Source organism: Lissotriton helveticus, chromosome 4_1, assembly GCF_964261635.1.
Source record: "Lissotriton helveticus chromosome 4_1, aLisHel1.1, whole genome shotgun sequence".
Classification (NCBI taxonomy): domain Eukaryota; kingdom Metazoa; phylum Chordata; class Amphibia; order Caudata; family Salamandridae; genus Lissotriton; species Lissotriton helveticus.
In genome coordinates this window covers 85,941,003-85,960,135 of record NC_136063.1, presented here as the reverse complement: position 1 = coordinate 85,960,135, position 19,133 = coordinate 85,941,003, and the positions used below count along the sequence as shown (strand labels likewise).

The 19,133-nt window shown below is 46.8% G+C and overlaps 1 protein-coding gene across 1 annotated transcript in view; it reads left to right on the top strand.

Annotated features, from left to right (window-relative positions):
* LOC144827025 (E3 ubiquitin-protein ligase TRIM39-like) overlaps positions 1-19,133 on the top strand; it is a 129,600-nt gene that overhangs the window by 56,811 nt on the left and 53,656 nt on the right. Inside the window, exon 2 of the mRNA XM_078685491.1 lies at positions 1,033-1,128. Coding sequence (XP_078541617.1) covers positions 1,033-1,128 — 96 coding nt within the window. The remainder of the gene's footprint in view (positions 1-1,032; positions 1,129-19,133) is intronic.

Below are 19,133 nucleotides of genomic sequence, written 5' to 3'. Positions count from 1 at the left end.
GTTCCCTGAGGCAGACCCTGTATGAGGCTGGTGTTTGTTCCCTGAGGCAGACCCTGTATGAGGCTGATGTTTGTTCTCTGAGGCAGACCCTGTATGAGGCTGGTGTTTGTTCCTAGAGGCTGACCCTGTAAGGGGTGTCGACTGCTCTCTTGGTGCCTGTTAGGAACTAGTCTCAGCTCTCTCTGATTATGTTTGCCTGTTCCGTAGCACAGACCCTGCATGAGGCTGGTGCCTGCTCTCTGTAAGCCCTGTGCCTGTTCCCTCTCACAGACACTCCAATGGTTGCTGATGCCTGCTCTCTCGCTGCATTTGTCCCTGTATCAGAAGTAGTAATAAATGTGACTGCGACTGCTCTGTAGGCCATGGTCACGGTGTCATTGAGAGGAAACTGGGACACATAAGACAGGCTCTGAGGATGCAAGGAGAGGAGAGACACGTATGGGGGAAATGACATTCAGGAGCAATCTGGACACCTGCTTCTTGATACTTACCTTTCAAATAAGACTGTCCTGGAATTTTAATATGTATGTGAGTGCCCTGGAAATCTCTGCCTGAATATGTGCAGCTGGTACATATGATCTAGAAACGTGGCCTGGTACTTACAATCTGTACATGTGCGGCAGGTACATATGATCTAGAAACATGTGACATGATACTTACAATCTGTACATGTGTGGCTGAAACTTATAATCTGTACATGTGCGGCTGATACACATGATCTAGAAACAAGTGACCTGATACAATTTGGACATGTGTGGAAGTAACTTATAATCTGTACATGTGTGTCTGATACACATGATCTGGAAACGAGACCTCATACTTACAATCTGTAGATGTGTTTCTTGATACATATGTTTCAGAATAGTGTGGTTTCTACTTTCAATTCTGATAACTGTGCCTAAAGCTTATAATCAGGATGTGTGGCGGTACTTTCAATCTGCAGATGAGTGAATGATTCTATAGTGAACATGACTGTAAGAATTATTTCACTTTAGAGATATGCAGTTGTGATTTGTGTTTTCCTCTCTGCAGGTGAAGCTCCAGGACTGGCTGAGTCCTCTGAGGAAAGAGATGGGATACATGCTGGAGTCTAAACTCAGGGAAGAGGAACAGTATCACACCCTGAGGGTGAGTGGCCGCCGTGAGCCTTGTGCAGTTTAAGATCTGTCATTGTGTATTTACAGTTCTACACAAGGGGTGAAGGGGGAATAGGACCGTAGGGCAGCCCCCCACTCAATCATCTTACACAAAAGAGCCCTACTATGTCCACTAGCATCAAAGAATTGACTACTTAGGACATCAGGGTTTGATTAAAAATAATCAATATCCCTATTATAATTTAATAGTTCAAGTCCTAAGGTCAGGATGCTTAACCAAACACGGAATGCACAGGTAACCTCACATACAATACAAAAAGTAAAAAATGTGAGAAAACAGAGAGGGTACCTCACGGACGTAACACCCGAGGGGGTTCCCAGCTAGTGATTGCCGGTATACCCACTTCTCATCATAGGTGACCCTCTGTGTGTGTGTGAAGAAAAGACAAACCACAGTAAAGAATATCAAAGTGGTGTGTGAGAATAAAGTTAACACAAGACAGACAGTGTACGTAGATAGACAATTCTGATGTGTAAATTTTAGGTGTGTGAATTCACCATCCAACCCCAACAGAAAACCAACATACAAAGATATACAAAAAGTGAGAAGTCGTGCTGGCTCTCTGACTTTATTCCTTGCTGCAGGACTTCTCAGTTAAAAATGGTTAGACTTTACCATGTTAATTTCATTGGACATAGACCGACATGTTTCATTGCTCCTGTGTGAGCAACTTCATCAGGGTGAAATATAGGGTCATTATTCTCACTCTTCACATTAGTACAGGACCTGCACACACACAAGATAAAAACCGGAGTTGTTCAACACTGTCCTACAGTTTACAGTATTATTTGCAACATGAGCATTCCATTGGGCAAGGATCCATCCAATCATACATATGTTACCTTGAGCTTGCCCAGTCTGAGGATACCAGCAAGCCACTTGACTACGCGTCTTCAGATCACGAGTCTACTTGGCTCGACTATTCACGAGCCAATCTGCAGAAATGACAGTAGCAAGATAAAGTTAAAATTTCATACCCCATCTTATAACCAGATCTTAATTACAGCCATGCATTTCGAAGTGCATATAACAGTATGGTGTGTATCTTTATGGGGTTTTAGCCGACGACACCGAGTGGTGTAATGCCACCATGTTCATGGCTCAAATCTAAAAGGCACGTTCTATTTCTCAATAGTTAGCTGGTTTTGCCTCTTAAGATAATCCGGTGCTTCATTCATAGTAATCATAGCTATTACTATTCTGCCACTAACAATCAAAGGGTATCTGTCCCTTGTTATCTGGTCTTAGGCGCAAACTGCCCGTTCAGGACTATTACCGACAAAGCCCTCTAACCCGGCATTCATACTGGCAGGCTTGCACACCGAGCGGGCCCTCATCTAAACAGTTGCTTAGTTTGCCGCCCCTCCCGCTAGCTCCTTACCTATGCCGCGTCCCTCCGGCGCTTCCGACGGTCCTCGGAGAGTGCCGGGGATGCGGCCCGGAAGTAGCTACTGCGCAGGTGTCACGCCCATCACGTAACGTGCGGCGGACATCTTGGAGTGTTGTTTTTCAATACGATTGTGACCCTGGATGGTGTTTATTACAATCTTATTCCTCAATCATGAATCAAGAGCTGTTTGAAGGTGCGTGTAAGGATATTTATCACGCCACCTACCTCATTGTACATTCTTTGCTATCATGATAGGGGTTGGCATGTTACTGTTTCATGATAGTGGCGGCCATCTTAAAGCAGTATTAAATATTATGGAGCATATTCAAAAAGACACTCGTCCTTACATCAGCCCAAGTGGTTTAGGGGAAATGTGTATATAGGTTCCCTGCCATTTAATCATGTAAGACAGTTTTATCATGTGGGAGGAAAATTTCGGTACCCTATCCAATCATGCTTGATTCAATTTATGTGGGACCCCAAACCATAATTAGATAGATGGGGTAAACTACCCCTACTGCTTCCACAAGTTTTTTATATATAAAAGATTGTCATTTATGTTGTCTCCAGACTAAATATTTAGAATTATCTCCCAACTAGGTGTTTAAAGTGAGAGAGGACCAGACACCACTGGAGAAACGGCCCTTGGATACTGTGGGATAGTGGGCCCCTTACTACCCCCCATCTATTCAACGTCTGCTGATTTTGTTCCATTCAATGTTATCATTGAGGCCCTCCTGTTCCGCTTTTTCAGAGTAGATCCACTTGGCTTCTTTTCTTGCCAGAATAATTTCCAAGTTATGAGTTTCGCCAGTGACTTTCTCAAGGACTGTCCATTTCAGATCGTCTTGATTGTGTCCCTGCTCCACACAATGTTGTACCAGTCGCGTTGTGAGTTTCTTGGCTCGAATCGTGCATAGATGTTCCTGAATACGCACCTTCACTTTGCGAGTGGTTAGCCCGATATAATGTAACCCGCAGCTGTATGTGAGCCTGTATATCACATGCGTTGTGTTACAGTTACTGAACTTCGTGATATACCAGGTTCTGCCATTGCGTAGAGTTATTTCTTTTGTAGCTGTAGTTAAAGCACATACCGAACAGCTACCGCAAGGATAGTGCCCCGCGGGGATGGTACTCTCGTTCCTTGCACTGCTTGTGCCACGGGTATGCACTAGTTTATCACGAAGACTTGCTGCCCTCTTAAACGCAAATCGGGGTGCAGGCATCTTGTCATGTGGTGTATCCAGGAGAGACCAGTTCCTCCCGATAATTTGCCTAATCTTTGTAGACATCGGGTCAAAAGTGGTGACCACAGGTAAACACTCTAGTTTGGTTTTCTTATTGCGTTCTAAAAGAGCTTCTCGAGGTGTATTCAATGCTCTTTTGCGTGCCTGCTTGATTATTTTTCGTGGGTATTCTCTCTGTTCCAGTTTCGTCACCAATTCAGCTGACTGGTTAACAAAGGCCTCAGTGGTGGAACAGTTGCGTCTGTACCTTAAAAATTGGCCTACCGGGAGATTATCCCTGAGTGCCCTCGGGTGGAAGGATTGATAGTGCAGGAGCGAGTTTCTATCCATGCTCTTGTGATGTACTGTGGTCATAAGTTTGTTATCCACAGCCACTATATCCACATCAAGGTAGACCGCTGTGGTATTACTTATTGTCCACGTGAAGCGTAAACTTGGATCAGCTTTGTTGAGCCAGTCCAGGAACATATTGAGCCGGTCCTCTGTACCTCTCCAGATACAGAGGACGTCGTCATTATATCTTTTCCATAGACATATGTTACACAGGAAGGGGTTTGTCGGGTGGCTGACCACACCTACCTCGAACTGGCCCACATAAATGCAGGCCAGGCTCGGGGCAAATGTGGCCCCCATCGATGTTCCGGACGTTTGCAAGTACAGTTGGCCTTTGTACTCAAAAAAATTTCTTGTAAGAGCCAACTCAATACATTGCATCACAAAAGTGATGGGGGTATCATAGAACCATTCCATCGACCCCAGGGCCCGCGCTGCTGCCACCAGTGTAGCGTCCTGGGGAATGCTAGTGTATAATGATTCTATATCGATGGTTACCAGTAGTTGTTCTTCAGGGTCATAGGTCTGTTCGTTCAAAATGTTCAGGATCATATGTATTTACAGCTCTGTGCATGCTTCTTTGGAAAGCGGTGACATCGGGCACGGTCGGCTTTACATTAGGCTGGCATGTCAACTCTAGACTAAATTAGTTATACATACATTGAAAACACAAATACTAATCCAGGATAAGTATAAACAGTAAGCCTAGGCGTAGTTTGCGAAGTAGCGCTACGCTTATCTACGCGAAGCGCACTTCTCACTAAGCGAGCTATGCATATCGCTACACGAACTACGCAGTGCGCTGTTCGCGATGATTGCACAGTGCCGGATGCTTGTCCGCACTGTGCAATCATTGAAAACGGCATCTTGCCAAGTGCAAGCTGTCTTTTACTGCCACTCGATTCGATTTTTACTTGAGCAGCAGCTTTCTCAATGCAGACTGGTAGCTTCTCATCGCGAGCGGTCGCGAGCATACCCGCCCACTCGCAATGAGAAACCTGGCCTCCGCGAGTTGAGAATCATGCCGGGAGGTTTATCTTCCACGCTCGTTATCGGCAACTTGATGTTGCTGATCGCGAAAGAGGAAAACGACTTGCCGGGATGTCATTTTGCTTGCTCGCAGTCGCCAACATGACGTTGAGGACAGTGAGCGAGCACAAAAAGACCACTGTACTACGCTACACACGTTCACACTGTGCTACGTGCAATTCGTGTAGTGCGAAGTAGCGCAAACTTCGCAAACTACGCAAGCGTTGCGTAGTGCTTTGCCCAGGGTTAATAAACAGTTTATTTTCTTATTGATATTCTTATCTTTTTTTATATAGAATTTAAAAAAAATAATATATAGACAAAGATAAACATATTAGGACATCATCTTGATGAGATGCACCTGTAGCCGTATCGCAAAAATAACCATATAGTGGCATAGAAAGAAGATTTAAAGAGAAGCCACCATATATCCAGGATAGAGACATATATATCAAATTGCTCGAGGACAGTGTCATCTAGACACCCACTAGTAACCACTGTGACAGAGTCCTGACGAAGGCCTAGCCGAAAGGCGTTGTTTGTCAACAAGCCGCCAGTCTCTGTGCATAAAGTTATTCCTGATTTATGGGTTTTAATATATACTTCTTTTTACTAAAGTTGAAAAAAGAAAAAAATGATGTGTGTGTAAATGAATTGAAATGACAATTGTGCTGTTTGAAATATAAACATGTGGTTCATAGATTAGCATTTAGACTGTAAATATATTTATCTTTGTCTATACATTATTAAAACAACAAATTCTATATAAAAAAGAGTTAAGAATATCAATAAAAAAATAATAAACTGTTTATACTGATCCTGGATTAGTATTTGTGTTTTCACTGTATGTATAACTAATTTAGTCTAGAGTTGACATCCCAGCCTAATGTAAAACAGACCGTGCCCGGTGTCGCCGCTTTCCAATGAAGTATTTTCCCTGTCTGGGTTCTTTAGGCCCGTTTTTTTTCCAAAAACAGCTATGCGCCTGACTAGTTCAGAGATTCAGAGAGGCCAGTGGCCCCCCTGCAGCCTGGGTCGTGCCTCCACCAGGTAAATATACTGAGTGGGGAGTCAGTGTCAATGGGGCCAAGGGGCCCAGATCTTTTCATGAGTCTTCATGAAAGAAGCAAAAACCCTCCCAACCTTTACACACATGGGCTATGTCACGGTATGTATTCATGGATCTTAGGCATGTGGCAGTCAGTGTGTCCATGCAGGCATGTGCATGTGTCTTTTGATGTGTGCATGGTAACAATCATTTGAGTGTGTGCATGAACTTTTGTTTGTTTGCACCTGTCTGTCGATAGGTTTGCGTATGTACAGGTTTGCGTATGTGGAAGTATTTGTGATTATGTGTGCACATGTGCATCTGTGTTTGTGCGACACTGGGTTTGTGTTCTGCAGCTGTGTATGAATGTGTGCATGCTTTTGTCGGTGTGTCTTTGCACTGTTGTTCTGCTGTCACAATCTGGATTCCAAAATGTCAACTAGAATAGATCTTGATTACAGAATTGAGTCTACATTATTGATGATGTGCGCTTAGTATCTGCTTGCCACCAGCCACGGAATATCATCTTTTTAGGTAGTCCTTTTTACATGCCATTGGCAAGGAGGTATACTGAGCATGGAGGAGCAAATGTGTTACTGTAGTCAGTATTGTGTTGTTGGCCTTTTGTTGTTGAGATTTGTGCTTGTTGACCTTTATGGGGTTGGATTCATGTCCTGAAGTGTTGTGAAGGTGACGGGTCAGTTTCAGGATGTCAAGTTTATCTCCTTGGGTAAGAGATGTCCACCTCAAATCAGTTCTGACCTGGAATAATGACATTTATTGATAGGCCTTGCGGAACCTTTGAATCAGCTGAAATTCACTACCTGTTATTGGTGGGTTAAGAACTGAGACCCCAGGTCTGTGATTGTTTCCTCTTGTTGATCCGTCTTGTGGAACTGGAAAACCAGCTGAGACCCACCGCCAGCGATTACTTCCAGTTCTTGATGGGTCTCAAGTAATGCTTAGACCATCTGAGATCAACAGTGATTATTTCCTGTTCTTGGTGGATCTAGAAGAACTGTTGGACCAGCGAAGATCCAACGCCAGTGATTACTCCACGAGACAGGCTGTTGTATATCCTGCGAAGCCTTCAAAACAGTAATTAGTGGCAAAGGTCCATCCAGTGACCTTTGTTCCCAAGATAAATCGTCGGTTTCCCCTGATAGGTGGCCTCCCACATCAAGGTCCATCCAATGACCTGTGGAATGAACTTGAATCTCCACTCACTGAATATGAGCTCGTCAGTGCCTTGGCCGGGATGCAAACGGGTAAGACCCCAGGCCCAGAAGGACTCCTTATGGAGTTCTTTTGCCAGTTTGCATCACTTACTTCACCTCGGCTATTCAGTGTGTTGGAAGACGCCAGATCAACGAGGTCTTTGCCGGAGACCTTAAAGCAGCCAATAATAGGCCTACTAAAACTGGGCAAACCACCTGACCTCTGTCAATGGTACGAGCCAATCTCATTAATTATAGTTCAAGTGAAGGTCATCGCCAAGGCATTGGCCAACAGGTGGTTGGGTGTAATTGGCTCCTTGATACAGAGTCAAGAATGACTTAATTTCAAAGAGGGCATCAAAGTGTTCAGACTGCACTCATGTGAGTGCCGGACGTTTCCGTCCTCTCTACACTGATGCTCATTGATTTTGTAAAGGCCTTTGATTCTCTGGACACGGCCTTCATGCAGCAGGTTCCAACTCAATTGAACTCCAGGCCATACTTTCTTCTATAATTAAAGTCATCCAGTGGCCAGAGTTAGAGTCAGCTGCATTTCATCCTCTACATTTAAAATCAAAAGAGGAACAAGACCAGGATTCCAGCAGGAGGGAGATTATGAAGATCACATTTCTCTATGTGCAGATGACCTACTCCTTTTCATGGGACATCCCAGGCCGACAGATCAGAGACTTGTGCAAATAAAGAACTAATGTGGGAAGGCATCTGGACTGCACGTGAGCTGGTATAATACCCAATCTGGTCCTACCTTTGAGCCCACTCACAGCTGCGAATTACACCTCGTACCCCTGAGACACCGTATCATAAGAAAGAATCATAATTGCAGCACACTATCCCTCAATATACGTGGGAGGGTTTCACTGTATAAGATGAACCTGTTTTCTAAACCTCTGTCTGTATTTCAGACCTTCCCTTATGAAATCCCCAAACACTATCTTGACTAGCTTTAATCCAAAGCAATCTGCTTGATTTCAGCAAACAAACCCAGAGAATTGCCTTTGATAACTGCACAAAATCAATGTTTGGAGGGGGATGGACAAGGCAGACGTACATTGGTATTAGTGGGCCTCCCCGCTCCTGCTTATCAGTGAATGATTTGGTAATAAGGACAACCCAGCTTTTCACATCGAGCGGACCCTTCTGAAGGAACAGGGATTACTAAATGTCCTATAGAGCCCCAGCGAGCCTATGAATGGTCCTCAAACGGTGAACACTATATGGTGGACTAAATTGAAACGTTTCTGAACCTATTCAGAATACGGCCTGAGTTTTGGGATCCCTGGATCATCTGGCAGCGCAGACTTAGTCAACATACGAACACGAGACGGAGTACCCGGTGGATTGTATCCACAAACCAGCCACGAATTACATAAGGATGATGCTAAGTGACGATCAGTCCTTTGAGACTCACATGAGTACTTTGGGTTCCAAACGTACGGTCACCATCAATAGACACAATCAAGAATACACACTAAGAATATACTTTCATGACTTTTATTAAACTCAGAATCCAATTCCAGTGCAAATAATGTGTATAGTTGGAACCATAATGATAACCGTTATGGAGTCCCTAAAAAAATCGATTAGACTCATCAGGCAGCCTGAGGTACCTGCCTTGGTCCGTGGAAAAGGAAAAGGTGTTTGCAGGATTCATCTGCATGAGTGCTCAGGGCCAGTTTCCTGCTCCCTGGAAGCACTAAGGGGCCTATTAGCAACAACAACGCGATAATTATCGCAAACCTCGCTTAGCGTGAATTTTTTTATCGCCTCCTATAGCTGGATTTTATCGCGGAGATAACGCAGTATTACCAACGTTTATCTCCAATGCGATATGAAATCCAGCGATAGCGGCTAAACCCATGTTTAACGTGAGATTTCCAGCAATAAAAATCCTATCCATAAGGAAAATCTCGCTAATAGGCAGGTGGGGACTTAGCCGTAGAATCCACCTCCCATTGACTAATATGGCTAAGTCAGGTTTTTACCAGGTGTAAAATCCTGGCGCTAATCGCTGTTAGCACATGTTTTTTTATCGCGCCACGGGTATTGCTAATAGGCGATAACTGTGTTAGAGACTGCTTTCAGTCGCTAACAGGTTGGGTATGCCCACTTTGCACGTCATTAGCGAAAAAATATCGCTAAGATGCAAAGCGGGCCCCAAACCAGTCGCTATCGCCTAAAAGCTGTCGCTAACTGCTGTTTTATTACTAACTAAGGTGTGTGCTGGTGAGATAAAAAGGCTGGTAGCTTAATGTTGCATACCACTACCTGTAGCCGACATGTTTCACTGCCCGGTAGACTTTATGGCAGATTCATCAGGGTTCACCACTCTGTCACCACACCAGTGTTGGACATCTTTAATTAGGAAACCTCAACCAGCCATGTCCTATCGTACCAGCTGGTCAGGACAAGTCTCTGCCCTGTTGTAGATTGTTATATCAATTGTACACAACGGAACCAGGACCGTATCTCATCCCAGGGACAGAGTGGTGAACCCTGATGAATCTGCCATAAAGTCTACCGGCAGTGAAACATGTCAGTTACAGGTAGTGGTATGCGACATTAAGCTACCAGCCTTTTTATCTCACTAGCACACACCTTAGTTAGTAATAAAAGTTGTACAATTGGTGTGTCTGTTGATTTGAAACTTCATTTCTTTTTTGTTTGTCACACCAGGTAGCAAATCTATGCGCTGCCTGTATAGCACCTTTCTGTTTGCATAAACTGTTTGTTTTGACACTGTTCTTTTCTTGGAAAAGGAATGGCAACCAATGATGAGAAAGGGGCTGAGTATTGGTAACATCTGCCAAGATCCCCGAGGGTTGTTCACCCGTGAGGTGCCTTCCTCTCCGCCACACATTTTTTCATTTTCTTATGTTTTGAGTGTGGATGGATGGACTGTTTCAGTGGGACAGACATCACTGGATGTGTCGACTTGAATCTTTCCCGGAGTTTCCCACTTATAGTTACAAACAGTGGTTTGTGTTGGATAGTATGACATTAGAGAACACACACCTAACCATAAAATTGAGAGGGGGTGTTGTTGGAATCATAGCAGTAGTCCAGCCTGTTGGTTTCTCATGTCAATTAGACGTTTACTAAGCCTGAGGTACCTGCCTTGGACCTTGGAAAAGGAAAAGGTATTTGCAGGATTCATTTGCACGACTGCTCAGGGCCAGTTCCCTGCTCCCTGGAATCACTAAGGGGCCTATTAGCAACTTCTAGCGATAATTATCGCAAACTTCGTTTAGCAATAATTTTTTTATCGCCTCCTATTGCTGTATTTTATCGTAGAGATAACGCAGTATTACCAACGTTTATCTCCAATGCGATATAAAATCCAGCGGTAGCGGCTAAACCCATGTTTAACGTGAGATTTCCAGCAATAAAAATCCTATCCCTACGGAAAATCTCGCTAATAGGCAGGTGGGGACTTAGCCGTAGAATCCACCTCCCATCGACTAATATGGCTAAGTCAGGTTTTTACCAGGTGTAAAATCCTGGTGCTAATCGCTGTTAGCGCATGTTTTTTTTATCGCGCCGCGGGTATTGCTAATAACTGTGTTAGCGACTGCTTTCAGTCGCTAACAGGTTGGGTATGCCCACTTTGCACGTCATTAGCGATAAATATCGCTAATATGCAAAGCGGGCCCCATACCAGTCGCTATCGCCTAAAAGCTGTCGCTAACTGGTGTTAGCGAGAGCTTGCTGATAGGGCGATAAAAATATTGCCGCTTTAGTGGGAAAAAGTCCAGCTAAAGCGGCGATATTGCCTTTTCTAATATGCTCCCAAGTCCTCTCATCCTAACCTTTCTCTGGGTGCAGTTTAAGTATTCCTTTTGGGTTATTGAAAGTTATTAAAATCAGCAATCAATGTGTGAGTTTAATTGCCAGGCATCTACTTTTATGAAAAGACTGAATTACATGTCATTTGAAACAGATATTTAGAAAAATGTAATATTTAGAAAAACAATCATATGCTCCCAAACATCAAATAATACATCCCTGCAAACCAAGCTCATTCTAAAATAAACATCAAACGATATTAGCCTGTAGTGAAACAAATATTGAACAATACTAAGTGCTATGCATTTATAATTTTTCAAAAATGCACTTGAATACATGAATATACGAGATGCAATGAGGAATATCTAAATAAGAAAACTATGAAGATCACATCACAAAACGTACATTGCAGACACGCTCCTGGCAGGGAAAATATCTGAGGCACATTAAATAACGACCTCAGAGCACAGACAATATTGGCATCTCACTATTAGGCGAAGTATGGGAAGATTCTTAAAACCATTCTTCACTCTGTGATCTGAATTTGAACTCAGTAACACACAGTTTGTTGAATACATTCAACAACGCTACATTTTTGACGTCAGCTTCTCTAGGGCGTCGATATTACTGAGTAGAGCCCGTTGGAGTCATAGATATTCATGGGGGACGTTGATTGGGGTGGAACCTCAAAGCTATATCGTTCCCTCAACACTAAGGGCCTGATTATGATGTCAGTGGGACCTCCACCAACAGACCGTTGGTGTGGTCCCACCGACATCCAGCCCATCGGTCTGACCGCCGCTTTAGAATGCATGCGGTCGGAGCTGGACTGTCGGGGGGAAAGACCACCGACTCCGACAGGGCGGCAGTCAAACTCCTATTACTATAATGAGGGCACCGCCGTAGGGATAAGGATTTCCTTTTCCGACAGCCTGTTCGTCTCGGTCCGAACTGCATGTGCAGGCTGTCAAAAAAGGACTTTGGGGGCCCTAAGGAGGATCCACATCCCCGTGGGCCACTGTGCTGTGGCACAGGGGCTACCTGTGTTACCCCACGCACATCCATGCACTGAGGGTTCAATTCCCGGCCTCGGCGGGTATTGGGCTCAAAATTCCAGGGGCCTGATAATTCTCGCCTCGGTGCGTATTCCAATCATGGAGTCCCACTCTGCAACTCTGGGCAATAGCTTGCTTAATCTCCACAACGGCCCCCACAACGCTAAGGATGCCTGGCCTCCACCTTGGGGGTGCCCAGGAGTGGACGCCTCACAGGGAAAGCCAGGATGGGTTCCACAGCGGTATTCGTACAAGCGCCTTGAGACCCTTGCGGGTGAGTAGTGCGCTATACAAGTATCAATTTACATTTTTTGTGCATAAAGTGCATTTTTCAACCGCGACTTGTGCTGCGTCCCTTTTTCTGGGCTGCATCACAAGCCGCTGTTCAAAAACAGCATTCAAGGTCCGCCTACATGGTGGTCCTATCGTAATCGGGCAGGTGGAACTGCCGACACATTATGGGATGGACTCCTGCCCGAAATGATGGCAGTGAAACGCTTGTCTGACCGCCATTGTAATCAGGCCCTACGTCAGCTGTGGATTTATCAATATTGTGAGCAAATTGTGAGACAGATATAGGTCCATTAGACGAGGCAGATTGGAGGAAGGCCCTTCTTGTCCCAGGGAAATAGCCATTTCCACTAAACATAGATGTATACAATTAAGTTACTTATATAGCACGTACTGGACTCCTGAACGTCTGTGGAAAGTGGGTAAGTTGCACTCTTCGGCCTGTACTAGATGTCATAATGAATGAGCTGACTTGGTACAGATGCAGTGGCGGCTTCTCCGCTAAGGCGGAGGAGCGTCTCCCCACTGCTCACTGAATGAGCAATTAAAAACGGAAATACAAAATGATGATAACTTGTCGTTATTATCATTTTATTTAAATTTACTGGCTCTGTTGTTTGGGGGCGGGGCGGGGCGGGCTGGGCTGTTCAGAGGCTGGGAAGCAGTGGTAGGCACTTCTTAGTGCGCATGACATTTTGGACGGACATCTGGGGCCAGCTAAAATGTCATGCACAGTTTGTATGTTCCCCAACCAGGCTGCATTACAGCCTGGGGTGAAAACATGCCAGGGTCCCATTCCCTGGCTGAGTGCCGAACTACACCACTGAGACCAATCACAATTGAAACGTTGTCATTGGCTCGGGTGAGCCTGGGTGCTTCCTGCTTCCACAGAAAGAAGATGATGAGAGGAGGGAGAAAAGGCGACGGCCAGTCTCATCCAGGTAAGTGTTTTTTTAATTTACTTTTAATCCCCTCCCCCCACGCTCATTTGGTTGGAGCTGCTACTGAATACAAGACATGCTCCTAAGTAAAGATAAAACCCTTCTGGGTAAGAGTCATGAGAACATTAGCTGAGGTACTTGAAAGGCCGGTTGACTCTTCTCTCAAGGTGCATTTAGCAGAACGTTTGGAGAAGGAGGGGGTTTGAGAGGAAGCGTACACTGGTGGGCTTTGCATACTTTTAGCTAAAAGAGACATCGCTAAACATTGGAGAATGGAGACGGCACCAGCATTAGGTGTGTGGCTGAGATGGGACTATCTGACCCTCTCCAATTTACCCCGCTCTAATCCGCAACAATCTGCCTCACTTCAATCCAGAACAATCTGCCTCACTCCAATCCAGAACAATCTGCCTCACTCAATCCAAAACACTGTGCCCGACTCCAATCCAAAGCAATCTGCCCTACTCCAATCCAAAACAATCTGCCCCAATCCAAAACAATATGCCCCACTCCAATCCAAACAATTTGCCCCACTCCAATTTACCCCACTCCAATCCAAAACAATCTGTCCCACTCCAATCCCAAAAAATCTGCCCCACTCTCATCTGCCCCACTCCAATCCAAAACAATCTGCCCCTCTCAAATTTAGCCCACTACAATCCACAATCTGCCCCTCTCCAATTTACCCCACTCCAATCCACAACAATCTGCCCCTCTCCAATTTACCCCACTCCAATCCACAATAATCTGCCCCACTCCAATCCACTCCTATCCAATCTGCCACACTCCAATCCGCCACACTCCAATCCGCCCCACTCCAATCCGCCCCACACCAATCCGCCACACCTCACTACATTCCACCCCACTCCACTCCACTTTAATTCATCCCACTCCAATCCACCCCAATCAGTCCACCCCTCTGCAGTCCAATCCACCCCAATCTGCTCCAATCCACCTCACCCTACCCCAATCTAATCCACCCGCCCCAGTTCAATCCACCCCACAGAATCCAATCCCTCCAGCCCTCCACATTCCAATTCACCCCAATCCAGACCAATCCACCCCACTACACCAGTCCAATCCACCTCCTCCAGAACAGTCCAATCCACTCACTCCAGTCCACTCAAATTCACCCCACTCCAAACCACCCTACTCTAATACAATCCACCCAATCCAATCCACCCTACCCCAAACCAATCTAATACACCCGCCGCAGTTCAATCCACCCCACAGAATCCAATCCCTCCAGCCCTCCACATTCCAATTCACCCCAATCCAGTCCAATCCACCCCACTACACCACCTCCAGTACAGTCCAATCCACTCCCTCCAGTCCACTCAAATTCACCCCACTCCAAACCACCCTACTCTAATCCAATCCACCTCAATCCAATCCAACTCACCCCATTTCAATCCACCCGTCTACAATCCAATCAAGTCCATCCACTCCAATCAACCTCACTCCACTCAATCAAACTCATTCCAATCAATCAAACTCACTCCACTCAATCAAACTCACTCTGCAGTCCAATCCACCCCTATCTTCCTCACTCCACCCGATTCCAACCCAACCCACTCCACTCTACGGTACTCCACTCTATCGTACTACACTATACGACACTGGACTCTGCCACAGAACCACTGAACTCCACTCCCCTCTACTCAACTGTATGACACTGTACTCCCTCCTACTCCACACTGCAACACTCTACTCCAACAAATCCAGTCTATGACACCCTATTTACACCACTCCACTCAAGGGCACCCTGTGCCACTAACTTTTAACCATGCTGAACAGCAGCCACGTTAGTGTACAACATGCCAAATACACATTGCCAAAGCCAATTGCTCTTATAGGCGAGACCTATTGGCTTTGCCAACGCTTGTTAATGGTGATGTTATTCCGAGCCTTTGCCTGGAATATTTACCAGGAAAAGATTCACAAAACACATTGGGTATTAACACAGTGGTGAAAAGCACAATACCTATGTGGTGGTGTGCCAAAGGTATTTTTTAGCTGTCACTTGAATTACCACTACCATATAAAAGTGTTTAATCCCACTTTTTGTAAGGAGTTGCTATTATACTATTTAATGACGCTCAGATAATGGACCCTGGAAGGATGATTGTGCATCACTTAGATTCAAACTACTGATCTGCAGTTATACAGCCAGAGTGCAACTCACCAAACTATTCTGCTATCATCTGTGAAGAAACAGAGACCTTTGCTTGCCTCCTCTCCAGGCTTGGTTGGTCAACAGATTTACTATCCAAACCAATTACTCAATTATTAGTGACCACACACAAGGATCCAGGCCTCGCACTTATTTAACCTTGTTTGTTGCATGTACAGAGCACAAACACACTTCACGGAGCGGGGGAGAGGGAATGAAATAAAAATATAAATACACACTATGGCCCTGATCCTACTAGATCTAAGCGCTGCGTTCGACACTGTAGCTCATTCCATCCTGCTACAGTGTCTGAACAAAGGAAGGGTAGGAGGAGCGGCCCTCAAATGGATCCAGTCGTTCCTATCTGGCCGTGGTTTCCAAGTCAGACTAGGTGACTGCTACTCCGAGCGAGTTGCTCTAGACCAGGGGGTCCCACAGGGCTCGTCCCTGAGCCCAACTCTTTTTAATCTTTATGTTGCCCCGGTTGCCACCATAGTGGAGAGTCACGGCCTGCACATGGTATCGTACGCTGACGACATGCAGCTGGTCATCTCCCTATCACGGACGCCCGGTCTTGCGGCAGACATCTTCAGAGCATGCATGCAAGACTTAGCTGCCTGGATGTCTGCCAACTGTCTCAAGCTCAATGGAGGCAAGACCGAGGTGCTGGTGGTAGGGGGAGACCGAGCGGCCTGGACGTCAGAGTGGTGGCCACCCTGCCTCGGACCCACACCAATCCCTTGCCAGGAAGCGAGGAATCTCGGTGTCTGGGTCGACTCCAACCTCACTTTCAGACCCCAGGTCAACCGTGTGGTCGGCTCATGTTTTGGGACTCTCAAGACCCTCAGGAAGGTCTTGGAGTTCCTCCCCATCAAAGCCCGCCAAACACTTGTGCACACACTAGTTACATCCAAAATGGACTACGGCAACCTGCTCTACTTAGGGACCCTCGAGAAGAACTTAAACCGCCTGCAGGTCTTACAAAACGCCGCAGCTCGACTGGTCCTCAGACAGCCCAGAAGATCAGCATCAAATCCGCGCTCCAAACGCTGCACTGGCTCCCGGTGAGACACAGGGTGAAATTTAAAGCCCTCTGCACGTGTCACCGGATCATCAACGGCAGGGCACCTCTCCCCTTGCAGGATCTCCTGGCACAATAAGAGCCTAAGCGTTCCCTCAGATCTTCTGGCACGGGACGCCTGTCCATCCCAAAGGTGTCCAAGGCTAGGATGGGTGGCAGGTCCTTCAGGTACCTGGCAGCGTCCAGCTGGAATAAACTCCCTGTGGCGCTTCCCCTGTAACCCTCAGAGTCCATCTTCAGAGCTAAACTTAAAACTTTTCTTTACGCCCAATAGCGACCCACCTCTTCACCTCTTCTGCTAGCACTAGGATCTTCAGCGCGGGGACACGCCGTAGGCGTCACCATGCGCTCTACAAATCCCCCTATTATTATTATTAGTTACCTGTCTGCCGCTCGCCATCACCTCTGCCTCCTCTCGGTCTTCCTCCCCGCTTCCAGGGCAGGAAGCAGGATGCATCCCGCTCCCAGCCTCCTGCTAACCAATCACAAAGCTACAATACAGCATTGTGATTGGTCTGAGCACCATGGATCGGAGCTCAGCCAGAGAATGGGATGCTGGGCATGTTCTCCATGCAGGATGTAATGCAGCCTGTAAGGAGAACATGCACAGAGCGCATTACTGTTAGGCTGGCCCCAATGGCTGGCCAAACATTCATGTGCACATTAGGGAGTGCAAACCACTCCTCCAGTCCCCTGCTCTGTTAGCAGATCAGAGCAGCCACGCCCCATCCCTCCCGCAAAGCTGCAGCAATAATGAAAAAATGAAATAATAACTTAGCTATTATAATTTTTTTTTACTTAATTGATACTGCTTGAAAGCAGAGGGGCGACCCTCTTCCGCCACTGGTTGTCGGTTTTCTATGATGTCACTTCTTGTGATGTCACATGCAAATTAGAGGGGCTTCGCATCTTCCATTTTGCCCAGGGCCCCACAATTCCTAGGACCGGCCCTGATCACCACCCGTCAATGGGGGGAAGTGAGGGGTACCACAGGCCATGAATATCACCACTGCTGCACTCAGGGTTTTAGCAGGCCGGCAGGAGAGAGGCTCACCACCTGACCCATCTCCCAACTGCGCCGACAACTGCCATGTTGGTGATCTCAGGGCATAGCTGTAAAGGCCGCAGGTTAACGATTGGCTACAGCAGAGTCTATGGGGCACCAAACTCGCTCGCACCTATGCCCCTAGAGTAGGGAGGCACAGTGCAGTGAAATTTTGGGACTGATTGGATTGGCACCAGGTGGCAGGATTAGATCAGGCTACCGAAGGACAAGCCAGAGCTCCTCAGGGCTATGCCCCCCTGTTATTTTGCTGGCCATGCTCCCCTTTTGCCACATTGTTGGGTTGCTTTTCTGAGTTGTGCTGCTCTTTAGGTTTGTCGCTGTATTATTGTGATAGTGTTGATGTTCTGTGTTATGTATATCCTCTCCCGGAATCCAGAGCTCCCTTCCCAGGCACTGGGGGGAATGTGATGGGGCCACTGGGCCAGGAGCAACCCTCTTATGCACTGAGCGTTTCTCCCGCCTCCCAAGTGATGACTGCGCAGGTGGCCTCAGCTGCAGCCCCCCTCTTTAAGGCTCGGCAATCTCCCGGAGCCAAGCAGGGCACCCGAGGAGCCAGGCGAGGTGGATGCAGACAGTGGGCTGGAGAGCTGGCCAATGAGGAAGACTGACCAGCCCCCGGGAGCCCGCGGCCACCAGGCTGGTGGTTATGGGGCGTCCTACTGCGAACAACCCGAATCATACTACCTGGCCTACCAGCCCTACCAAAGCTGGCCTACCCACTCTACCCTCGTGCCAAGCCCTAGCCTGAAGGCCCTCAGCACTTCATATGGGGTTCCCCCTCTTCCACCCCGACTCTGAACCAGTTTCTGACCACGCCTGCCTGAGCCTATACCAGTTACACACCTGACGGTCCTGACGGGGCCCACACCCCGCAATGTGGATGTCCACCCGGACCTGGCGGCAGGGGGAGTGCAGCAGAGGGGACACCCCTGACCCGCTAGTCCTGGAAGCAGAAAGCAGCCCTTGGCCAGGACTCTGCAGGTAAGGGGGCTGGAGTAATGGGGCAAAACTAACGGGAAAATGTGATTGTAGAGCCGTGTACCTCCATGGGAAGGTATGACTGGCGAGGGGAATGGGAGTGAGAGGCGGTACGCAACAATGGGACGAGAAGTCACCGGGATTGGGTAGGGGCTCAAAAGGGGTCCTATTCTTGGCATCAGGTTGTGATTCTAACGAAAGAACAGGCAGTAGTTGCAAATCCAGGTCTATCTTGAAAATCTGTTACCAGGTATGTACGGGGGTCATGGTCAACAAGACCACTGACTCATTGTCAGTGAAATTGCTCTCCCACCCTCGC